The 26,242-nt window shown below is 43.1% G+C and overlaps 1 protein-coding gene across 1 annotated transcript in view; it reads left to right on the forward strand.

The window, feature by feature from the left end:
* Window positions 1–12,843: 12,843 nt before the first annotated feature.
* The window catches only part of VPS41 (VPS41 subunit of HOPS complex), a 193,512-nt gene continuing 180,113 nt past the window's right edge, over window positions 12,844–26,242 (forward strand). The window contains exons 1-2 of the mRNA XM_056113358.1: window positions 12,844–12,902; window positions 22,085–22,123. Coding sequence (XP_055969333.1) covers window positions 12,855–12,902; window positions 22,085–22,123 — 87 coding nt within the window. The 5' untranslated portion in view covers window positions 12,844–12,854. The remainder of the gene's footprint in view (window positions 12,903–22,084; window positions 22,124–26,242) is intronic.

Below are 26,242 nucleotides of genomic sequence, written 5' to 3' on the forward strand. Positions count from 1 at the left end.
GTTGGGCGGATTCCAGGACAAGGAGATGCCTCATTAGGCCTTCTCCGGTCTTGTGGCCTTATCTGGTGAATTCCAGGTGCAAGGAGGAGATGGGGGTACTTGGTGTTGCTAGCCTGCCGCAGCTGCAGGACAGGATATAGGCTGGAACTTGCTTTGCTAGGGCCCAGTTGTCATGGGGCTATCTTTCAATACATGGAAAATGACTGATAGAAAATTAGAGTGCAGTCAGGAACTGGAGTACCATAGTTGAAAAGGGAATTGGCCACACATAAAATGCTATAGTGCTCTTCAGTTTCATCCCTCTGTTTTTCACTCTGCTTCTTGAAGTGCCTGAATGCATGCTGAAGAATTCAGATTTTATCCTACAGTTGAAGGGATGTTGGGTAGATATTTTAAGCATGACAGTGGAATGATTAACTCAGCAGTATGTAATTAAAGGAGCATCTATACATGACCTTAATGCATTTGTATAAATGATAACAGCATTACTTATAGGTGATTGCATAGAGGAAAAGACCCACACACTCTCAGGCTGATAACATCAGGTTCTAAGATGATTTCCTATGGAGATGAAATAAGGTCAATCCCTTATAGTTCAGGGGCAGTAGAGGAAGAAGCTTTCTAGACAGAAATCAATCATATTGGCGAGAATATCTCAGGAGGACTGCAATAATACAGCGGTAGGTCACTGGGCTTTATCCACGCCGGAGAAGCCTGTGTTCCATGTTGTCTCTTGAATATGTATTCCTCTCTTGCTCTTCTTTCATACCTCTCTAAGTAAGTTTCTTTCAATCAAAATGATTATTTGATTTACAAAAAAGAAAGTAGGAAATTACATACTGAACCTATTTATTAATTTACTGTTCAGTATTTTTTAGGCCACAACTGGCAGTGCTAAAGTCTACCAAGCTCAAGTGATCAGGGGTCCCTCTTGGGGATGCTGAGCAGATGTGCATATGTTCAGCCATTGCATTCTTTCTCCAACCCTGAAAACTAAGCCTAACCAGAGGCTGGTGGTAAACTCTCATGTCTGCAGCCATCTCCTTCCTTGGCCTGAATTCTATAAAAGTTCGAGAACTTACTGCACTGATGTGGGACTATGATCTCTACTGACTGAGGCCCATATTCTCATGTGAAAACTATCTAATGCCAATGTCAAAGTAGATTAGCATGATGAAATTTTTGCCATTTAAGTGAAGAGGATAGATAGGGAAATTTTGTTGTCTTAAGAGGAGTATCTACTGTAGTGTTGCTATACAGCAAATAGAAATCAACAAGTACAGTTAAAACACCTTGATACCTATTCCTTGACCACCAAAGTCATATGTGTTGGAATATAGCTCCAAATATTTTAGGCCTAACAATTGATTTGTCCTTTCTCCCTTTCAACAAGGAGCTTAGGTTCACTGAGTCACACCCATCACAGTGCTCCCAAGTCACTCCCATTACTTTGTCTGTAACCACTTATTTGTGCTCTCTTCCCCAACCAGTTAATCAGCCATTCCCCTAGTCAGAATCTGTCAATTTTTAAGGTCAGATACTTCTAGGACACTGAACTTGTATTGTAAGCTAATATTGCCTTTTGCTTCTCCTTATGTCTTTTGAATAGTTTACTTTAATGTGATGTCCGTTTTATATAGATACAGGAAGACCGTTAATATTATGCTTTGTAGTTAGGATTTAATTGGCTTTGAATATGATTCATTCCCGGGCATCTGCTTTCTCAACTTAGCCTCAGTTGCCTTCACTTCCTAACGCCCCCCAGAGCAGGATCCCGAAGAGGGACTGGATGGAACCAGGGCAAGTGGGTAAGCTATGTGCTACCCTGGCATCGAGATGGGCCAGGCCAAAGTGCCATGATTCTTAACTATAAGTTAGGAGTTTCATTACAGAGAAATGCTATCATGATCCAAAAGTAAGGACGAGACTAGGACCCTGCTAGGGATAGGAAAGACTATATGACCTGAGCACTGTAGTCTGAGATCGAGATGGCCCTAGGAGAGCAATTCTATAAGCTTAAAGTATTTCTTACTGTGTCCATACAAGGTAAAAGGTAAAGGTAAAGGCCCTCCCGTTGATCGTCGATTTGCTCGAGCGGGCCCAGTAACGTCTCCATTGGAGACTTTGTTGTTACTGTGTCTGGCATATCGAATACTCTCGGTAGCTTGCCAGGCTCTCCGAGAGGGGCGGAGGAATCGAACTCGGGTCGGCCATCTTGGCCGCTTGTAAGGCGAACGCCCTACCGCTGTGCTATCACTCCATACAAAATGATTTATATTATGTATGGTTATATGTTTGTTGGACAAGGAGAGGAGAAACACATCCAGGGGATTCCGTTCTAGGGTAGGTTGATCTGCTAAATGAGAATCTGTCCTAGAAGCAGCTTTCCCATGTGTCCTGACTAGTTTGGATGAGGCAGACCCTTTCTCCCCTTCAAACTGTCTTCAGTAAATAATTTCAGTATATTGTAAGAGGCAGTTTTCCTTTTCTCTCAGAAACCTGGCCGGTCTTAGACATGCAGATCTTAGGTGCTAGCCAGGCCTGATCTTTGGGGTGTAGATTCCAGGCTCTAGCCAGTCTAGTCTTTGGGATGCAAAGCTCAGATACTTGTCTTTGGGATATAGATTCCAAACTCCAGCAGACTAGTCTTTGGGATGCAAATCCAAGTGCTTCTAGCCCAAGAAAAGTTTCAGTTTTGGTTTTGTATCTTCTTTCTGGAGGCCAAAATTACTGGCCTGCAGATGCAAAGAAATAGTGTATGTTTTGCTGCCTCAATGTTCTTTCTGTAACTCCTTTTGATGACATCACTGCATTGCACCCTTTAGAGGTAGCATGATCTATATAAGGAGATTTTGGGGCTCTCTAGGGGGAACACAGGCTTGAGAGAACCTGGGAGTGATAGGTCTGAGAGAACCTGGGCCCTCCATGACATAAAGAAGACTGTAAGAGTGGGTTGAGGGAGGCAGAGGAGAGACAAGAGTAGATGGAGAGAGGATTGGAATAAACTGCAACTAAGACCAACCAGTCTGGTCCTTGTTTTCTTCCTTCGTCTGCCCATCGCCATTGACCTCCCTGGAGTGGGGAAACAGCCTGAGACTACCGAATGCAGGCAGCGGGAGAGATACACCACTGCCGTCCTTTTGTGTTTACACAATATGTACTATGACAACTAATTTATTGTTAAATTGTGATAGGGTTATGCTAAACTAAAGTTCAACATACAGTGAATACAGCGCTTCTAAATCTGGGTCATGGATTTGTAAAAGGTTTACAATCCATCAAAACACCTTCTCTGAGACTATGGAGTGAAAAGAACATAGCAAAGCCATGTTCAGGAAAATACCTCTTCCACAGAACTCAGTTATTAACTCATTCTGAAATGCCATCACCTATTTAGAATGCGTTATGTAACATGCATGTTTCCAGTATGCTCTTAATTTTTTCAAAGTCGTATCTTCCATTTCTGGGGGAAAATAAAACCCAAACCACTCCTTTCTCCCACAGAGTAGAAAAGAGATTCACTTTCCTACAAAGGTCAGCCCCCTCTTCCAGGAATCTGTTTGCTCCTTTTGAACTCTCCTGGCCAGGATAGTCCTGGTTTTCTTTCAATCTCTGAAACACCAGATACACTCTCCACCTGGAAGAGGCTCTTGACTCAAATGTATTTCTTTAGAGAGGCTCCCTGAGAAGTGGGGGTGGGGGTGCAAACTACCACAAAGCCATGTACTTAAGCAGTCTCTTTCAAGTGCCACTTAATAGCATAGCCCAGGCCTACAGAGAGCAAGAGTCTAACTTGGAGCAGCCACTCCCTGGCTTCTTAATCAAGGGCTGCCTGAAGTTGAGTGTCGGCAGCTCTGGGCTCTGTGTTAGTGTTGATTATTGAGGGAGTTGGGGGAGAAGAGAAGAAATTAGAAGGGCAGGCTGTTTCTATGAAGAGGATCAAAGTGATATAGCACTGGAGTGGGGATCATACTAAAGCAGGTCAGCCACCCCACCGGCAATGTTATGATTAGGAGACAGACCCATGAAAGTACTTGAAGCTGATGGAGTTGACACCTCATGCTTCTATCAGACACCATCAATAAATACGGGAGAAGTGATCTATCAAAGGCTTTTTCCTGTATTGTTTATACTGTACTGTTTTAAACCAGGAAATATGGTAGGAAGTCAATCCTCCATTGAACAATGTTTGTGACTCTGAGAACTGTGAAGATGCAGAGTTATTATCTGAATAAGCAAAATTCACTAGATGATAGAATGGAAGAGAGCTTGAGAGATCAGCAGATGGCCCATTTTGCCAGCGCTCTGAAGAGCATCTGGGTGCATGCATTTTTGCACCCACCCGCCCACCCACTCCCCTACAGTCTGAGCCTCACAGAAGCAGAGTATCTTGAATTAGTATCTTTATAGTATCAATGTCCTTCACTGGGTTCCGTGAGTTGTTGTACCATTTGCTAAGGAAACATGAAATAACAATATGTAAGAGACTTTAGTGTTGGTTGACTGAATGTCCAGCACTACATGAGTGGTGGTGGCAATGACAACAGTCCTTCTGGGATTTGGGTGTCTATTACTCTCCACCTCTAGAGACTTTGTTGGTCATCCACCTCTGGAGAGATTTCAGACTGGTAATAATTTGATTCCTCTAGGTTCAGACACAGTGAGCTTCCTTCCTCATCAGCAGTCTCTCTCCCTGATCACAGAGCTCACATTTCCTTTCTAAGGGCTTTTGTGTGCCCAGTGGGGATTAGTCCTCCCAGGACTAGTGGGATGTTATGAAGAGACAGAGAAGCAGTCTTCCTTCCGGGTAGTAGCTGCTATCAAAGAGGATTTCTCAGTACGTTTCAATGCAAGAATGTCCAATCAAATTCTTTGGTATAGGGAGTGCTTGGTCCTTATCTGAATGAAGCCCAAGACAGATGCAGGAGCAGAGCAGGGCTCCTTTCACCAGAACCTCTCCTAGCTTACTCCCACACCGTGTCCCCTTCATTGTTCACTTGTGTTAGCCTGAAATTCTTAATGCTTTTTGTTTCTTTGTTCACCTCTGCTTTAGCCTGAGCAATTGAAAGTGAAAAGATCAGACTCTGTACTTCTGCAGTGCAGTCATTTTTCTGAGCAAATGAATAAAGAACACCAAGCTGACTGAATGGGGGCAGGGGTGGGTGGGAACTAGGAATAGAAGAAATCATGAAGGGAAGAAGGAGAATTTAAATGGCCACACTTGAAAATCCTTAAAATATATTATCCTGCCACATAAGCCACTGAACATCCCATTTCCCCCATGAATATCAGAAGGGAGGCAGAAGACAGCCCTTATGAATATTTACAATATGGACACAACATATATTATCTTTGCCCTCAGATCACAAATATCAAGTCTTCTAAGTCCATCTGCTTTATCATCTTCTCAGTAATCTTTACTTGGCAAGTAAGAATACCCCATTCAATGTAAACGGAAGTCCTATCATCTCATTTACCTGGTAGATGCATGTTCCACAGGGGAGTTTTACAATTAGATATGGGGCCTCAAGCACGGCTTCCAGGGCTCTCTGTCTCCCATTATCGCTTGTCTGAGCTTGCTTCATTTTTCAAGAATGTTTTCTCCCACCCAAGAAAGCTATATCTGGCTGCCCACAGCACTCAGCCACATCCCCACAGTTTAGCAGCCCAGCAGGACAAAGACTGTGTGTGCCACTCACTCTAGCAGGAGAGTTTGGATCAGTCCTTGTGGAGTTAAATGACTATCTTTTCAGAATTATCCCACCTCTGGATCGGCTTGACCTGAAATGAGAAGCCAAGACTGTTACTCTACTGCCGCATTCTTGTAAACCAAGATCTTGGAAGGGCTCAAGGTTTTAGTTTCTCCTGAACTTGACACTGCCTTTCCAAATAGCTCTAAAACTGATGTCCAGCTCATTTTCTGTTGGCTCCTCTGACATCTTAGACAGGAGGAATGGTTCACTCACGTCTGTCTGAAATTCAACTAGCATCATGAAGGGAGGCAAGACGTTGCATGAATTGAGGAGAGATGACTTGTGGTGTTTGCCCGTATCATCCCTGAATCATGGAATTCCACCTAGTCTCTTAAAATGCCTTTCCTGAATCCCCTAGGACTGGGAATCAAGATGATTTCTCAGATGATCCCAAAGGCCTCTTCCTAGAGAAAAGGGCAGGGCAGATATGACATAAAGACTGATTTGAGGGGAAATCTAAATCAGTGTTTGAGTGTGTGTGTGTGTGTGTGTGTGTGTGTGTATGCACATATACGTGAACAAGGTCTAGGGTCCTTTTGACTATAAATATCAAGAAAACAATCTTACTTTGCTTAAAAGAAAATAAAACTTGGAGATTTCTCAGAGAATAAAGGAATATTTTGGTCTTCCCTGTCGGTTTTGGTCTTCCCCCATCTTAATTTCATAAATCTCAGGAAGGGGTGAAGGTCAGTAAACTGTTTCCAACAAGTAGAAGGGATTTGAAAGCAGCATGTGAGAAGTGGGCTGGAGGCATGAGGCAACTGGGAAGCAAGTAATTCTTAGAAAAGTGTGCTAGACAGACTATCCAATAAATGTCTTCCACATCGTAGAAATACAGATTTGCTGTACCATTATACCTTCTCAACTGCAATAAGCAGAATTAGGAAAGAGAAAAATAGTATCAACTTTGGTAGAGTGAGTCCATCATTTATGTCCACTGATGTTAGGTATGAGTTTCTTCCCCACAGTAAGTCGAATCATAAAGATCTTTCCCCTTCTCTCTTCTACTCACTTGCACTATTAACAAGTATTGAAGCACAATAAAAAGACAAGAGGTGATATCTCTAGAATGGAATGAAGGAGAAGGGATAGGAGTTGACTTATGGAAAAGCAAGCCAGAACACCCTAGTTGTAAGTGGGATCTATAATAAACAGAAAGAGAAATAAGACCAAGGGGGAGATATATTCCAGATGACTTATAGAGGTGATTGTTGTTAGCAGTGGTGGGGTTCCTCTAGAACTTTTTAGACATTTCTAAGCCAAAGGAAATGCTTAAGAAAAATCAGCTAAATATGTCAGGACTTTGTTCTAGTGCTGCCACATAAGTGTGGTGGGAACTAGGTCACCTATTTTTCTCTGGTAGCTCTCAAACCCGCCAGAATGCTGCATGGAAGAGTATTATCAGGCCAGTAGTATGTGCCTGGTTTCACTTTACAATGCAATGCAATGTTCCCTTGCAAGTTTAATTGTGAACTCACAGCTTTCTTATATTATTCTTGACATGTTCTTTCTTATTTGAAGCGGGAGGACCCCACACCTGTCAGTGTTCAGTGAATACTCCTGGCTCAGGGTGCACTTCTGGCAATGCTCAGGGCACCATAGGTAGTGCTGGTGATCGAATCTGGGTCAGCTGTATATGAAGCGAGCACCTTATCCCTGTATTATCTTTCCAGCCATGGCATAAAATTCTCCTAGAAATGATTAAAGTCCTTCTTTCCTTAACACAGTAACCAAAAGACCTCAATCTTGTTTCTAGGGCAGATATATATAAAACTAATATTGAGGTGCCCATGATAAAAATGGCAGTATGAATAAACTCTTTAGTTGTTACATTCCAAGAGATATCTGGAATCATGCAGATTCACATTTAAAAAAAAAAACTTGTGGTGATTAGATTTGGTGTAAGTTCAAAACTGTTAAAGTCAACATCATAGTTATGTAGTATAGCTATATCAGTAATAGGTAATGTTTTTTATTTTCCAGAGCTTAAGTAGACCTTGTATTGTTTATCAAAGTTTCCTAAGAAATATATTAGTGTTATTGGGGCTGGAGTGATAGTACAGCGGGTAGGGCATGTGCCTGAGTTTGATCCCCGCCATCCTGTATGACCCTCTGAGCACTATCAGGAGTAATCACTGTGTGCAGAGCCAGGAGTAACCACTGAATATCGGGTGTGATCCAAAAATCAAGAAAGCAAGCAAGCAAGCAAGCAAGCAAGCAAGCAAGAAAGAAAGAAAGAAAGAAAGAAAGAAATGGAGGGAGGGAGGGAGGGAGGGAGGAAGAGAAAGAAAGAAAGAAAAGAAAGGAAAGGAAAGAAAGAAAAGAAAGAAGGAAGGAAGGAAGGAAAGAAAGAAAGAAAGAAAGAAAGAAAGAAAGAAAGAAAGAAAGAAAGAAAGAAGTACTAGTTTTCACCCCCAAAAGGTGAATATTGTTTAAATCGATTAACATGTTGTTGCGAGTATTTCTTTTGAGAACACCTTTGGGACTGCCACTGCTTTCCCCTAGCACAGCAGACTTTCACTTACTTCTCTTTTCTCTTATGCATCTCTCCTTTTCCAATCTTTAATGTTTGTGTTTGAAGGAGTACAGATATATGGAAGAGAAGGATATTTGTTCAAAACATACCTTGAAATTGGATTCTTGCTGAAAAATGCGTCTTGTTTCACAAATGATATTTGGATCCAATGGCAGGATGGATTTAAGTATTTTGTTTCAAAATTTTGATTGAAAATGAAAGACTCTAAGATAATACATTTTCTTGGCACAGCCAAACAGTTGGATTCTGGACAGACTGAATTCATGCTTTAACTTTAAAAATTAGTTTTTGCTTTTCTGTCCAAAACATGAAATAAGGTCAGTAAGTGGATTGTACATTTGCATACCTCAAAACTCCAAATGACTAGGCTTCAAAATATTTGTTATAAAAATTCAATAAGAGGATAATGAATAAAGAATGACTAAAGGGCTGTAGCTGTAGTACAGTGGGAGGGCATTTCCCTTGCATCCCAGGTTCAACTCCTGCCATCCTGTGTGGTCACCCGACCACCCCCAGGAGTGATCCTGAGTGCAGAAACAAGAGTAACTCCTGAGCCTGAGTATTGTCAGGTGTGACCTAAATACACACACACACACACACACACACACACACACACACACACACAAAGCACATAAAAGTTTTCCAAAAGTATTCAACACGTTAAAGTATTCAAATATAGTGTCTTAAGCATTTCTTGATATATCAACATACATTAAGATTTCAAAGTTCTTATAACTAATCCACTTCAGCTACACATTTTTCCCCAAGGACAGGTGCAAAACTAATTTTATCAAGAGACTACAAAAGAAAAATAATATCAATGGAAGCAAATACATCCATTCATGATAAAAATTCAGTAAACTAGGAAAGGGAGAACTTTGTCAGTATGATAAAGACTATCTACCAAAAACATAACAAGTAGTATAAAACTTAATATTAGTAAGAATTTCTCCTCTTACCACTTCTTTTTAACATAATTCTGTAAGCCCTTGCTAATCTAATTGGGAAAGAAAATGCATTTAGACATATACTATTGTAATTCCGTTGTGTGCCCTGTGTCATAATGTAGAAACTGAAACATAGACTGATTGAAGGAACTTGCTCAATACCTTACAACTCCTCATCTGTAAACCAAAATCTGAACCCCCTGCAGTCTTGCACAAGAGCATTAGTTCTAACCACCTGACTCTAACCAGAGTAGACAGCACCATTTTACAGATGCAGAAACAAAGGCAAATAGACATAAATTGCTAGTAATGTGAACTTGCAAGAGCAAAAATTAACACACTGTAAATATTCAAAAGTAGGAGATAGACTACAAAAATTATGATGATGAACTCATTTAAAGACCATAAGCATAAAAAACTTTGTGTCTCAATACTTATCATGTGAAATTATGTTTCATTTACTAATAAATTTTTATTTATTGGCACACATCAAATACACATCAGCACACATAGTTGCTATTTTTTTCTGTGATCATAACTTGTAATACTTAGTATCTTTGTAATCTTCAGATATACAGTAGATAGTTTTCTGCTGCTGTTGATGATGAAGTTTTTGTTTATTTGTTAGCAGTGCTAGCTACTGAACAAGGGAGTCACATAGCAAGGCAAGTGTTCCATGGCCCAGTGACTTCCCAGACTCTATGTAGTATATTGTTAACCATAATTCCCAGTGGCACATTGTGTCCCATGACTTACTTTATAACTAGAACTCTATATCTTTTAACTACTTGACCTCCTTTACCCAAAACTACCTTGGATACTATAAACATATGTTGACTATAAACAGCACATAAACCTGTTCTTTGTAACTATGTGTTCCTTTTCTTTATATTTAATGTCCTAGTGAAGTTGTACATCATTTGTCATTCTCTGCTTTATTTACTTACTTATTTACTTATTTATTTACTTTATTTACTTATTGCTCATCTATTACATGAATGTTGTCACAAATGACAAGACTTCCTTATTTTTATGGTTGAATTATATTCCATTGTAGATGAAGCTTTTCTTATCCATTCATCAGTAGATACCTATATTACTTACATGTATTGGTTATAAACATTGCTGCTATGAACACAAAAAAATCATTTTTTCAAGTTTAATTTTTGTTTCCTTCAGATAAATACCCTGAAATAAAATCGGTGGATCATATAGTAGTGCCATTTTAATTTCTTTTTCAAAAATACCTTGTAAGATATATTTGAAAGTGGGCATCTTCTATTTTTTTTTTAATTTGAAACGTTAACTCTTCATTTTGTAGAATTTACCAGTGAAGAAATTGATCCTGGGATTGTACTTGTTAGTAAGTTTTTGATCACTGATTTAGCTCATGATTCTTTATTTTTTGGTATCACTGTATCACTGTCATCCCGTTGTTTGTCGATATACTTGCGCGGGCACCAGTAATATCTCTATTTGTCCCATCCCTGAGATTTTAGCAGCCTCTCCTTACTCGTCTTTCCCAACTATTGGAGGCTCTTTCAGAGACAGGGGAATGAGACCTGTTATAGTCACTGTTTTTGGCATATCGAATACGCCACGGGGAGCCTTCCATGCAGGTGGGATACTCTCAGTAGATTGCTGGGCTCTCCGAGAGGCAAATATATATATATATATATATATATATATATATATAATATATATGTTATATGTATATAACATATATATATATTTCTCTATGATTTGTTGCCTACTGTCTAAACCCCATCAAACATGGTGTGGTAATTATGGAAAATGGGTAGGAAGTGTCCTATGATATGTCATGCAGTCGTTTTGAGGCGCACAGTCCAGAAAGCGTCCTGGAGCAGCAGCGGTTGGGTAGTGGAGGTCAGCTGCCAGAGCTGGGTCCCTTGGGGGCAGGGAGGACTCTCACCTGCCCCGCTCTGGGGCACCCCAAATGAAAACAGCCTAATGTGGAGTCCGGTGGCATGGCTATGGGAGCCTCGTTTTATGCTCCCTTCCAGGAGAAGCAGCCGTGAGTTCTGGATGGTGGCCAATGAGGAGAGTATCTGGTGCTGACAGGGAGTGGGTTATGGTTGTGACCCCTGCGTTGGCTCAGACCGGGGGAAGCAGGCAGAGGATCTCTGCTCCTTGGTTCCTTTGAGCCCAGAGTCCAGGGTTCCACATTACCTGGGTTCTGTGGGATTTCATTCATGCATGAAACTCGGCCCAAGCATCCGGAAAGCGGCCTGGAGTGTGGCGGCTGTTGGGTAGTGGAGGTCGGCTGTCGGGGCTGGGCCCCTTGGGGTGGGGAGGGCCCTGAGTGAAATTATTTTTGGTAGATTGCATATTTCTAGGAATTTTCTAAGAGCACTTCCTCTCAGTTGCCCAGTGGTTAGTATAGCTTTAAAAGAAAATCTATTGTGATAATCTAATTTAATCAGTGTGTTTAAAACATTGACATTCAAACTACTTATTGAAAGGTTAATATTTACCATTTTTGTTTCTTCTTTTTGTTTTTCACTCCTGTAATTTTTCAATTTTAGGCTTCCTTTGCTTTTCGTAGCTTTTTCTATTTAAAAATATTTACAACAATGTTTTTGGATTTTTTTTTTGATTAAAATCCAACATACTACTGGCTCTGTCTGTATTCAGTGATCACTCCTGGAGGAGCTTGGGGGACTATAAGTGATGCCAGGGATTGAATCTGGGTTGACTGCATGCAAGGCAAGAACCTTTCCCAATGGTACCTGTCTTTTGTAGTTTTAATTGAGCATTTAAGCTGATCCCATTTTATTTATTCGTGAGCACATCAGATACACATTTTAAAGAAAAGTTTTGCTCTAGACTGCAATGTTTTATTTATCATGAATCCTGTCTACTTTCAACCAACAATAATGCTTTACTTGTAGTATATAATAACCAAACAGTCCCAGTTACTTGTTCTTGTTCCTTTAATCAATGTTACAAGTAATTTATCTTTTATAAGAAAAAATAAGGATATGTTATATACCAACAATCAAATAAATAATTATTATAATTTTAGTCATAGCATAAAGGTAGGGCGTTTGCCTTGCATGCGGCCAGCCCAGCCGACCCGGGTTCGATTCCTCCGCCCCTCTTGGAGAGCCCAGCAAGCTATCTAGAGTATGTCACCGGCATGGCAAAGCCTGGCAAGCTACCCATGACGTATTCAACATGTCAAACACAGTAACAACAAGTCTCAAAATGGAGACATTACTGGGCCCCCTCAAGAAAATCGATGGACAAAGGGAGGACAGTGGTTACGGTGTTAAATCTTTTATATCACTAGAGAATGAGAAGACATGTTTTTATTTTACTTCTTACTATTCCTTTTTGAAACACTTACTTCATTTTACATTTATGATATAGAGTACACACTAATAAAAAATGTTCAGTAATCCTAGAAAAGTAAGGGCAGCAATAAAGTAAATCATCGTGTTAACAGCGATGTTGCGATTCTCCAGACTGTGGAGCGAAAATAGCAGGAGACCCGGCAGCTTAGTCTCTGCCTGCACCGGCGCCACACGCGCCCGTGCGGGCTGAACTACATTTCCCAGCAAGCTCCGGGCCCAGCCTCGCCGCACTCGCTTCCGGATGCGTCACGTGACCGCCGGCTGCAGCATGGCGGCCGCGGAGGAGCAGGTAGCCGGCCGGGGGCGGGTGCAGGGCGGGGGGCGCGCGCGGGGCGCGGCGGTGCGGGCCGAGCCGGTGCCGAGGCCAAGCGGTGCCGAGGCCGGGGCGCCGTTCCGGACGCGCTCAGTCCGTGCGGCCGCGAGCGACTGTCGGGCGGCGCGGGGCGAGCCGGCGGTGCTTCCTGCTGCCGGGTGTGCGCGGCCCAGCCCGACCCGGTTCGAGCCGAACCCCCTTCAGGCGCGGGCCCGGCTGTGGCCCGGTCCTGCGCCAGCTAGGGAAGTTTTTAATGTCAAGGTGGAGGGGATGACTGACGCCTCACAGAGTGACTTAGGGTGGAATGAGGGGGTACGCAAAGCCAGTGTGCTTGGGAAAGGCGGGCTCTGACGGGTGAGGCGGGGTCAGGTGTCGCTGCCGGGACGTGCCGCAGGGGCGTCGGCAGCAGACTGGCCGAGCTGTTCCCCCGGCAGTAGCAGTCGCCAGACAGCGTTACCAAGGTAGCATCAAGAAGACTCGAGTCGAGGGCTGTCTAGAGGGCACACCTTGGAAACAGACCTTACTTGTACATTTCCAGTGTCGGCTGAAGTTAACCTGGTTATTTTACTTGCCATTTATACGGTCATCAGTTTCCAAAGAGATCTCCATCACGTGCTTTGGTGAAGAGCTGTTGGGTATTACCTATGAGAAGTTTACTTAGTGTAGTCATTTCATTTGTCCCACCTGCAGCGTAGTCTTAACATCATGAAAAATATCTGTGTGGAGCTGTACATATGACAGTAAATTCATAAATTTGCCTGGCTAGATGTTTGATTTCTGTGGCCATTACGAAGAAGACAGGAGAGTTTCCTGCCAGTTGTTCGAACTTCTGTTTCTCTGGGAATGTCAAAATAGTTGTCAAGTAAGCACATGGAATTTCACTACTCCTTGCTGCGTTTGATGATAGATACAGTGTGTGTGTGTGTGTGTGTGTGTGTGTGTGTGTCTGTCTGTCTGTCCTGGGGGTTGGTTGAAAGAAGTAAATGAGATTCCTTACATTCTTAAATACAATGTGATTGTAATAGAGTTGTTTTATGGAAGAGACAAAACAATTTCATACGAAAAAGACACAGAAAGTTAGTGGTTTGTTAGGAATGCTTCTTGTTTTTGTAGAACTTTCCAGTTCAAAGAGTCCCATTGCACTCCATCTGAGCCTCACGGAATTCTGTATGCTGAATGTTTATTTGGATATATACGTTAGATCAAACACCTCATACATTTCAAGTCTTTCCGTGGCTTCCTTGCACTCACGAAAAACTGGAGTCCTTTTTGCCTGGTCCTTATTTGCTTCTCACCCTCTGTATTCTGGGCCTTATTTTCTACCACTCCTTTCCTCTCCTTTTATCACTTTACACCAGTTACACTGGCTTTCGTATTGTCCCTTCAGGAAAAGACAAGAAGTCAGGCCAGAAATGAGGCATGTTTGTGCTTTTGACCCTACATACAGAGCTTTTACCTTCGATGACTTCATTTGTTTGTCCAAGTGCTGTCTCTTGGAGTCTAACCTGCCCAGCCATTTGAAACCACCTTCTTATTTTCTCCTTGGCATTCATCACCACCTGCCCCGCCCCCCTTTATGTTTCTGTTTATCTTGGTATGTGTTTACATTAGGACATAAGGCTCTTGATTGCAAGGGTCTGTTCACTACTGCCTGCCATATAAAATAGCATTTTTCACAGGTTGTGTGTTAAGTGTATTAAGTCAATTCATGCTTGGTAGTTTAACAACCAGTATGAGCTCCAAGTGGGCATTTGGAACCACTTTTTCTCCCTATTGGCATTAGCGTTGGTCTCAGAAAGAACTATTCGATAGTGGCAGAAAGCAGCAAACATTCACAAAGTCTTGTGCTGTTTATTTTTAAAAGAAAGCTAGTAAATAATAGTACCCATTTTATCAGTTTGTAATAGATTAAAATGGCTAGAATTTTTCACTGCTCAATTTATGTTTTACATTAGGAAGCCATAATGAGGCCAGAATGACAGACCTTTATTATAGTATTTTGTTTTGTTTTTGAGCCACAGCCGATTGTGTTTACTCCTGACTCTGCTCAGGGACAATCCTGATAGAGCTCAGGGGTGCAGCTTTGCCTCATGCAAGGCAAACTCTGTACCCACTGTACTATTTCCCCAACCCTCTTACTGTTTTTTTTTTTTTTTGGAATACTATGCAGCTCTAAGAAAAAGTGAGCAAAGTTCACAGCAACTTGGATGGAATTGGAGAATATCATGTTGAGCAAAATGTCAGGGGACAAGGACAGATGCAGGCTGGTCTCACTCACCTGTGACTCACAGAGAAACAAAACAGAGGAGGAGTTTGTGGAGGAAGAGGCGGATGGACTGGAAGTGAGGTACTACAGTGCAGGGGTTCTGGGCACTTTGGGAAGGAGGTGCAGTAACTGTTCAGCAAAGGCCATAAATGTGAACACAATTGTAACCATTTTATCTGAATTAAAAGACTAAAAGTGAACAAAAGCAGTGCTATATAAATTGTCTAATTATACTTTTTTTTTTTGTTACTTTGACCTTTTTTGCAAACCTTGATATAAAGTTCCCCTCTGTTTCAGAGACAAAATGTGTATTAAGTGAATTTTTGTAGCCCGTTACATGTTGGGGCAAAGGAAGCTTTCTTCCTTGCCACTGTGAACTGTAAGTGTAAACAGCCTTCCACCATAAGTCAAACAACACTAAATCTCTCAACATTTCTTATCTTTTGTGGTTGCTTTCTTCTCCCTTAATTTTAGAAGAACCAGAGTAGATATTTCTTATACTGAGTAAAATAAAGCAGGTCCTGGATCCACAAACTAAGTCTTTTTTTTGAATATGAATAAGTTGTGTGTGTGAGTGTGTGTGTGTGTGTGTGTGTGTGTGTGTGTGTGTGTAAGTCATTGGAAATCCTCATACGGTGTGTGCTAGAGGTGGTTTGCAAAACTTAAAAAAATAGCCAAAAACCCCAAACACAAACACCTGAACCCCCTGTATTTTGCCCGGAATTACTTTACTCGAAACTTTCCACAGCTCCAGAGTGATTCATAGTTGACCTTCATAATTGCAGATTTGTCGCAGTATTTGTATGCTAGAAGTCTGGTGGCGCTGCCTTTGTCCTCTCTGGCTGCAGGTTGCTGAGTCCTCAAGAATAAGGAGCAGGACACTCATGCCTGGCTCTCATAGGGCTCATGTTTCACAGGTGCCCTAGGGGGCAAACAGTGTCATGAATTCAAACGGTCAGTAGTAAAAAGATTCAGTAAAATTTTCCCTTTCTTTTTCTTAATTTAAAACTTTGAACGTTTCTAGATTCTGATGTGTGGAGGGTGTTTCCAACACTCCCCACTCTGCGAGTTCTTTGCTTACCCTTTCCTGTCATCCTTCAGGGTACCTAGTCTATAACAGACCGTCAATCTCTTGCTTAAATTGGAGAGTTTTTCCCTGTGAATTATCCTTCAGTGTTTTAAAGGTAAAAGTGACCTTTTATCCACATTGTAGAGTGTTCAGGGCTGATCAGACACTCAGGTGTATCCCCTGGTGTTTGTGCCTGGGTGTGTGAAATAGAGTCCAGTCAGTATATGCACGAGTGCCTCAGTTTTCTTGCCTGTAGATTGGGGGTTTTGCTCCTCAGAACTTGTGTCAAGTATGCAGTGAGAGAAAGCATGGCTAGGTGGCTGGGTTGAAATGGTTATTTTACAAATAGCCGGTGGCTGGTCACCCACACATGGATTTTGTCTGCATGCACGTGAATTTCTTTCCTTCCAGTTTGGTCAAAATGGGTCTTTCTTTCTTTCTTTCTTTCTTTCTTTCTTTCTTTCTTTCTTTCTTTCCTCTTTCTCCTTTCCGTTCCCTTCCCTCCCCTCCCCTCCCGGCAGTGCTCAGGGCTTATTCCTAACTCCGCACTCAGGGATCACTCCCCCGGTGGGTCTTGGGGGACCATATGGGGTGCCAGGAATTGAGCTTGTGTAGGCCGTGTGCAAGGCAAGCATTTTTCCTGCTGTATTATTGCTCTGCCCCTCAAAACAGATCTTTTAATAGCAATTTGATGAGTAACTCAGGATAAACTTCCTGAAAGCAGAGGTACAGGCCTGGTATAAACCCCATTTTGGAGGGCCCTTTCTTTCCTGTCATATCATGTGATCAGGTTTGCCTAGCTGGCCGTGCTAGTGCCTTCACAGTGCTTTGTCTTGTGTTGGTGTGGATTGGCAGATGGTGGTCACTGGCTATCAGAGCAGGGTGTTCGGCTGGCTCCCACAGTCCCACCCACAAATGAGAGATCAGCTCTGATTCGTGCAGCCAGGCACTTGTGACTGTCCTGCCGCACACGTTCATCTTTGCTTAGATCTGTTCTGTGACTTGTTAATGAAACTTGGGCCACTGCAGGTGCTGACGTAGACCTCCTGAGGAAGACCTCGAGGGTGGACTGTGTTAGACACTGGCTGGCTCCCCAGACTTGATTTAGGTATACTGATGTCAGTGTTGGGCCTGGCAGAAGGTCGGGTGCTTTTTGCCTTGCAGAGTCAGATGAGCAGAGCTGAGACTACCAATGGGACTGTTGGTGATGGGTCTTCCTGCCCCCCCTGCTGATACTTAGCTTTTCCTGCAGCTTTCCTGCACTCCCAGCCTAGTGCTCAGGGAGATGAGGCAGTCAGACCCATGGAAAGCGAACACAGATGCCATACCAGATGACCTTTCTGTGCTCGAGACACATCCCCATTCATGAAGCGTGCTCGGGACAGAATCTCACTGAGTGACTTCACGTCTCAGTGCAGCTCTGTGTCCTGGGCCTGGCCTCTGCAATGTGTCTTCATTCAGCGGACTTCAGAGCCGGCCTTCCAGGGACCCCAAACTCCCGCTCTCCCCTCTGCAATGATCTGCACCCCTGCCCCCAGTACATCCAACAAACAGGTGTCCCCCTGAACACCTAGAGGAGGCCCTGTTCTCCGTCTGTCCTTCTGTGATACCGTTCAGTTTTCTTCACCCCTCCTGCCCTGTGAGCCCAGCTGCACTGAGTCTTCCTTCTCCCGGGCCATAGTCTCGGGGCTCTCAGCTGATGGTGAGTTTGGGGGATCCCAGTCTGTGCATCTTCTGGGAGGAAGCATCCATGGAATGAGTTTTGAGTGGCTGTGGCCCGGACAGCAGGGTGGAGTGCTGCTCCTTGCACCTGCTGCTGCTTTCTCTCAGCACGATGATCAGAGGGGTATGGAAGAGGCGTGACGGGCTGCTGGCAGAAGAGTCAGGCATTTGATACAAGTCGCACACCGGGGCAGAGGAGAGAGGGGCCACAGGCCTGGGTGTTGTGTGGATGTCGTGGCTGGACTCCCTCGGTGAGAACAAGCCCATCACAGGACGCTGTGACTTTCCAGCCTGGCAGCCTCTCTGCGGAGCAGCGGGGCCAGTGTTTAGTGTCGGCTCAGCAATGTGGCCAGTGTTTTTAAAACATGGAATCCAGGGACCAGAGAGATCGTATAGAGGGCTGGGTGCTTGCCTTGCACATAGCACCACATATGGTCAGGAGTCTGCCAGGAGTGATCCTGAGCACTGCTGGGTGTGACCCAAAGACCAAAAAGTCAAATAAATAACCTCTCTGCTGGACTGTGATTCCTTTGGCGGGAGCTGCAAGGGTTTCTTGAGACATGTAGAGTATCCTGGGACGTTGGCCCCTAGGGTGACTGTGGAGCTTGGCCAATGGTCTGCAGGTTGCTGGCTCCGCAGGAGGGAATGCCCAGTGTGGGCATCGTGAGTCCAGGTACCCGGGAGGCCCCGCAGTGAGTGGGTTTCTGGGTGTGTTGGGGGATCGCGTCCACTCTGGGAGTGCAGATGCCCGCGTGCTCCAGCGCTGTCACACTCTCCGGAAATGAGAGTCTGCTGCGGGTATGGCATCACCTGCTGAGGAGCCACAACTGTCCTCGGGGTGGGGACTCGGCTACCTGTTCCCGCCTGCACCCTTGGCAGATCTCGCCCTCTCCCAGGTGCCCCGCGAGGACCCTGGGGAGCAGAGAAGTGCAGGGGGAAGGCCTGCCGGCAGGTGGGAGAGCCGAAAATCTGGGTCCCCAGGGTTCTCTTGGGGGGCAGCGAGGGTGTGCCATATTTGGGGGGATTCTGACCTCTATGGACAGCCACAGCCTCACAGGCTGCTGGGGGTGATGGGAGTGAACTCTGGCTCTCAGAGAAAGACCAGGTGTGAGCGCTACTCCGGCCTAGGGCTTGCGCTTTCCGGATTTCTCTGCCTGTGGCTTGCAGTCTGTCGTTTGGCGTCCTTCACAGCAGCACTATCTTGTTTTTGTTTTTACTTTTTTTCTTTAAGGATTTTTAAAATTGAATAGCTACTGTGATTTCCAGGACTGTCAATGATGTTACTTTATGCTCATAATTCCACCTTCACCTCCCTCCCCCAGTAACCCCCAGCCCTCTGGCTAGCTCCGCTGTGGGGATCAGCTCTGTTGTGTTGCCTCTGTCCCTTCATTGCTACTTTGTGGTGTGTCTTTAAGTTCCACACATGAGAGGGGTCATTCTGTCTCTGTCCCTTTCCCTCTGATTGACTCACACGGCATGAGACCCTCTGGCTCCATCCGTTTTGCTGCAAGTGGCCTGATGTTCTTTCTCAGGGCTGTGAAGCATTCTTGGAATAGAATGGCACCATATTGAAGTTGGAGAACGTACATTGGTGTTTTCTCAAACTTCTTCCCACTCTTCCCGCTTTGGACCTTTTTTTCTTCCTGTGCCCCACCTCCTCCTCCAGGTTGGCCCCCTAGTCTTGTGCTATGGCCCCCGTTGGTGCAGTTTTAAGCTGTGGCCTCTTGGATTGTCTTGGGTCTCCCAGAGGTCCGTGTGGCACAGGTTGAGAACCACTGATAAATGCACATTCGTTCTTTGTTGATTGTCAGATTTGGTGTTTTATTTGCCTGGCTATGCAGCCATCGTCCGTTGTTTAGACAAAAAATCCCTTTCCATCCTCCTCCACACCTGGGCTGGTTCCTGCAGCCACCCCATCCCTGCTGCTGGGATAGGAGTGTTGCTGATTAATAATCCCAGGGATGTGAGAAGTCATTTGCTTTGACTCTGGCCGTGGAGTCATTAGGAAATTTCAAGGTGTTTGTGTTGTTTTTCAGTGCGAGCAGTGTACAGTAGATGTTCAACCAACAAATCAGGATAGTGACTGTCAGTTATTTAAATAACTATTTTATTAAGGCACTGTGATTTTAAAAAAATTATAGTTGTGTTTTAGGCATACCATGTTTCTGCATGGGTCCCAACCCTAATGCCAGCTTCCCTCCACAGAGTCACAGTGTCACAGCTTCTCTCCCGCCCCCAGCCTGTCACCATGACAAGCACAACTTTTAAGTTTGGTTCTTGGGTTTGGGCTCTCATGCTGCCAATTTTAAGTTGAACATGTCTGAAGAGAAGGGCCAGGGTAGTAAGTGGACTAGAACCAGAAACTTGAAGTTTAGCACAGGGGAGAAGCCATTTAGAAGGGTGGTTCAACATTTATTCTTAGCCCTCCGGAGAACTGGAGGTTTTGTGCCTCTTTGGTGTAAAGAAAGTTTCTGTGGGAGAGTTTATAGCTGCAAAATAATGAGAACTTTCTAAGACTTTGCTTAATATGAAACTCAAGTGTTTTTGAGATAATAGAGATTTTCGTAGTCATTCTGGCAAATAATAAACTACAATAAAATTCTTAGGTATATATAAGATTTATCCCCAATTTTCAGATGTCTTTTGAGAGCCAAGAGGAAAGTGTCGTAAGGGCTGTTCTGGAGGCAGCCTCTTGCACCTGCCAGGTGCCTACTGATTTTTGATGAATGAGGTTAAACTTTTCAGATATCTGATTTGTATTTTTCATGTGACACAGTCTTGAGTAAACCTTGCTTCTTTTAACATGCTCATCTTTTTTTTTTCCCTTCCCTCCTTGGAAAATATTAGTTGTGTCTAAAATGTCCTTGCCCCATGAGATTTTGTTTTGTTTCGTTCTTTCTTTATCTCGGCGATTGTTGTAAAATGCTTACATTCGGTGTCAGCATATTAGTTGTAACCTTTTATTGCTATTGATATCGCTAAGTGCGTTAAGTAAATCTTCATTTTGCTGACCTCTTTGAGGACGCATGACATCAGCAGATTCTCTCTTCCAGTGGACAGGTGAGAGATTAGCAGGAGCAAGTCAATTTTTTCCTTTTTTTTCTTTGTTTTCTCCAGAGCAGCAAGATTCATTGTCTGGCAAGAGAGAAACTGTTAAATGCTAGAATTTGTCTTCCAGTTAATGGTTTAAAGAGTGACCGTGAATTATACAGCTTGTTTGCACAGGGCTGCCTCAGCCACTCCAGAGGAGTGCATTTGTTAGGCGCCTTAAACCGGATGGTCATTTTGACTCTGCCCGATTAATACCATAATAATTAATAGCACAGGAGCTTTCTGTCTAGAAACTGGCTTGTAGAGAATGTGAGAGAGCTGTTCCCTCTTTCCTCTGGTGGTTTTCCCTGCTGTCCACTATGGGTGAGGAGAGCCAGCCATGTTCTCACTAAATGAAGGTGGTTTGGTGGCCTGCTGACCGCTGGGGGAGGTCAGCCAGAGCTGGACCCAAATGGCCTTGGAGAGCTGGCCTCAGCCCTGAACAATATGGGGAGAATGTCGAAGCCTGTGGAGCTGGAGTTTGGGGAGTCTGCAGCAATTGCTGGGCCTCCCAGACCTGTCTCCTGCAAAACAGATATATCCATCCATATGCATCGATCTGTCTATATACATATAGAGCACTGTAGCACTGTAGCACTGTCCTCCCATTGTTCATCGATTTGCTCGAGCGGGCATCAGTAACGTCTCCATTGTGAGACTTGTTTTTACTGTTTTTGGCATATCGGATATGCCACGGGAAGCTTGCTGGGGTCTGCTTTGTGGGTGTGATACTATCGGTAGCTTACTGGGCTCTCTGAGGGGAATGGAGGAATTGAACCAGGGTCAGCAGCGTGCAAGGCAAACGCACTACCCACTGTGTTGCTCTATCCCTTACACATATAGATCTATATACATATACACATGTACTCATATACATACATATCTGTGTACATATATACGTGTAGATAAATAGATATCTGTATTATGCATACATGTTATTTATATATTCATAGATACATAATTTAATTCTTTTGTCATCTGGTCTAACCATTTTTCCTTTATGCTTTGTAGGACACTGGGTCATTTGAAGACTCTACAGATGACTCTGAGGTAAGGTGGCAGTGGTCCGGATCCTGGGAGGGTCCAGCTAACCATTTTCTTACTACCTTGAGCTTGTCCGCCAAGGACAATATTGCCGGGCTTGGAGGGGATCAATAGGTAAAGAGATGGGTGTTGAGCCCTGGGGAAGGGCTCACTTGTCTCTTAAAATAGCCAAAATTCAGGAAAGGAACACAGGAGAAAGGAACAGAACTTTTCTTCTTTTCTTGAGCACTATTTTTCACTTGAAGCACGCTGGCAGTTGGTGTGGACGCCAACTCTTGTAGTCTTGCGTCTTTAGAACACAAATCTCTTCCCAACCAGAAACCTCTCTTTCTCTCTCTCTCTCTCTCTCTCTCTCTCTCTCTCTTTGTTTCTCTCTCTCTCTTTCATTCTTTCTCTTGTTTTTCTTTTCATTGTTTTTGGACTATTTCTGGCAGTGCTCAGGGCTTGCTCTTGGCTCTGCACTCTGTACTCCGGGTTTGCTCCTGTTGGACACGAGGCACCCAGTGTGGTGCCAGGGATCAAATTGGGTCAGCTGTGTTGCAGGCAAGCACTTTACACGCTGTACTATTGCTCTGGCCCTAGAAGCCTGTTTCTTAAACACTTACAGAGTCTGTAGAATTTATTCATTCTTATTGTTTATTGACTGTCAGTTCTCATTGGTATAATTTCTGAAATGCTGAAATTATAATTTGACTGAAAAGAAAGTACACCTTAACACCTCTTAGGAAACTAAGTTGTGCTAAAGATTGTATTTTAAGATGAAAAAAGTAATACAGAAGGAAGAGCTTTTTAAGAAATTTGTTTTCAATATTGAATAAGAAGTAAGTTCAGGAGTCACTGCCGAGGAATGGGCCCTCTGGCTACTCAACAAGCTGCTTAAGCCATGATCCCAGAGACTCAGAAACAAATCTTGGAACCCAGCGGCTTTTGGCAGAAATCCCTCCAGATTTAATTATTAAGATTTCAGAATTCCAAAATTGTGCGGCCACTATTGCGGCCATGCGACATTAAATGCTATTCATTATCAGCAGTAGAAAACAAATCGTCTGATGTTGCCTTTTCGGCAGATGTGAGTGTTGGGGTAAAATCCCAAATAATAATGGTGTGTCTGGTGTCGAAATATTGAATGTAATCAAAGTAGAGATAGAGTAATGTGGAAACCATCTGCCAAACAGGCCGGGGAAGGGGTAGGATGGGGGGAATACTGGGGTTTTTGGTGGTGGAAAATGTGCACTGGTGAAGGGATGGGTATTTCATCATTGTATGATTGAGACTTAAACCCAGAAAGTTTGTAACTGCTCTCATGGTGATTCAATAAATAATTTTTTGAAAAATAAAAAGAAATTAAGTTCAGTTATAACAGATTAATTAACTTATCAATTTTATAAATAGATTACTTGGAGCAATAGCATAGCGGTAGGGCGTTTGCCTTGCACGCAGCCAATGTGGCCGACCCGAGTTCGATTCCTCCGCCCCTCTCGGAGAGCCCGGCAAGCTACCGAGAGTATCTCGCCCGCACGGCAGAGCCTGGCAAGCTACTCGTGATGTATTCGATATGCCAAACACAGTAACAAGTGTCACAATGGAGACGTCACTGGGCCCGCTCGAGCAAATCGATGAACAACAGGAGGACCGTGACCGTGACTAGTAATAGTCACAGTTTTTTCAATGTTTTATTTAGCCTAAGAATATGAATGTGATTATGCTAACCTGCTAGAAGTCCTCAGCTATAGCTCTTATACCTTATAGTATTGGGTTGATGTTGCATATCGTGATTTTAGGAATTTTAGGTTTTATTGAGGAAAATATGGGCTTATATTGTTCTTCAAGAGAGCATCTTACATACCATGTCTTCCTGCGTTTGTAGTTTGCCTGTAGTGTTGAATTCCCAACAAATTTCAGCACAGAGGACATCTGGTAGTCCTGGTAGTCCATGGTACTACTGTACAATGTTACCGAGCTTGCTCAGAGGTAGAGTACTTTGTTAGTTTTAAATCCGAGGCATATCAGATTTCCATTCTTTCTTATTGTGGTTTGGTTTTGGGCCACACCTCGCTATGCTCAGGGCTTACTCGTGGCTCTGTGCTCAAGGATCACTCCTGGCAGAGCTTGGAGGACACTGTGGGATGTCAGGACTTGAACCCAGGTTGGCTGTGTTCAAGACAAGTACCCTTCTTGTGGTACTATGCTCCAGCCCCTTCCATTCCTACTTAAGGAAATTGTGGTTAATTGAAAACCCTGTATTCTCAGGGTCATTGCTGTGGAACCCTAGAGTTTTTATAGCTTTGTTTAGAGCTTTTGTTTAAGAGTCGAGGAGGATATTAGTAGCGACTTCAGTCCCAAGCTTTTCATACATTCTGCAAATGCAGAAGCGTTCATCTGTCTCTCTGCTCCAGGGCCAGCGGAGCGTAGCTGTTAGCTTCAGGGATTCCCTGCTCTGAATGCTGCTGGAGGCCTGTCTATGGGTGCTTACATCTCTGGTGACTTCTGTTTAGGGTGGTACTTGGGGCGCCTATCTCAGCTGTATTTCACACTTGCTTTGTGATCCTGGGAATAATACTCAACACCTCTGTTGTTTGCTTATTTGAAAGCTGGGGGTATTTTGTATGGTAATTATGAGGATTAGGTAGGATTATGTTTGTGAAACCCATTGTATATTGCCTAGCCTAAAGAAAGGACTCTGCAAGGACTAGTGATGGTCCACTGTATTTTAGAATGTAGGACTGGTGGCTCTTTGTACATCCTAGTGTTCCAGCCCGAAAGCCTGAAGAGACTCCTTGAAGCCCTGACAGAGTTGCTGTCCTTTCAGATTTTCCTGTTTCTGCTGATGGTATGAATTGGCAGAGTAGTCAGGTTACGGATAGACCGAGTATAGGTATTGGGCGCTGATTTGCAGTTCAGTCTTTTGAAAATTTTTTCCTTGGATTTCACACTCAATTTGAATCCCTTTCAGTGTCTAGGATTGATTTTTATTTGACTTTTTTTTCTCCCCCTTCGGGAACTTAGAAATGTGGTTCCACTTCTGTCTAGCTGCTGTCACTCTCAATGAGAAATCTGCTGTCGTGTGAATTGGTGATTACCCTTAAGTTATAGGTCATATTTTCCCAGCTGTCTTCAAGATACTTTTTTAAACTTAGTTTCGGAAGTTTAATTATGATGTCTCTTATCATGATTGTTTTAATTTATCTTATTTGGAGTTTGTGTGGCTTTTAAACTGATTTCATTCACTGAACTTGGAAAGTTTCAGCTATTATCTTGGAGTATTTTTTCAGTTCTACCCTTTCTTCTCATACTGAACTTTGTTAGCATGAATATTAGGCTTTTTGACTATCTTCACAGACTCTGTTAATTTTCTTCAATCTATTTCCTCTGTGTTGTCAGATGGGATCATTTTTTTTTGTTGATCTGCCCTCAATTCATTGGTTCTGGCCCTCTCCACTTTTTTGTGTGTGTATGTTGTGTTTATGTGTGTGGGTATGTGTGAATAATTTTGCTTGGTTATTCTGTTTCCCAGTTCTAAATTTTTTATTTTTTAATAACATATCTTTGCTTAGGTGTCATATTCTTTCATTTGTTTTAAGATAATTTATAGTTGCTTGTTGCAGCAATTTGATGGTTGCTTTAGGATTGTTTCTAGATAATGAAAACGTCTCATTAATTTTAATGCAGGACAGTATTGAAACCATGAGGATCATAAATTTCTTCGATTTTTTTTGGTGTATCTCCAGTGTGCTGTGTTGTGCTGAGTTTTCTTATGTTTTTTTTTTTTATGAGCTATATCCTATTAGCTTCATCTATTATGTGTTAGGTAAGATGGGATAAGTATGTTGTGTAGCAAAGAGTTCTGGACTTGTACTGACTGAACCCAGCACAGATTCATTTCTGAGTAGATTTATACTTCTCTGAGGGATGCAAGGAAATTGAGGCACCAGCAGGAACAGAAAAACCCAAACCTGTCATTAGGGTCTTTTCTGTACATGGATATGTGAAACAGCTCTTCTTCGTGGAGATTGATAGTTTAAAAAAATGCCACTTTGAAAGAGTCTCAGAATATTTATTTAGAAGTATATACTGTCTTAGAAGAGTTCATTGTGGAGTTTGCTGCAAAAGAACTTGGCAGTAAAA

The sequence above is a fragment of the Sorex fumeus genome, unplaced genomic scaffold, assembly GCF_029834395.1.
Source record: "Sorex fumeus unplaced genomic scaffold, SorFum_2.1 ptg000020l, whole genome shotgun sequence".
NCBI classification, from domain to species: domain Eukaryota; kingdom Metazoa; phylum Chordata; class Mammalia; order Eulipotyphla; family Soricidae; genus Sorex; species Sorex fumeus.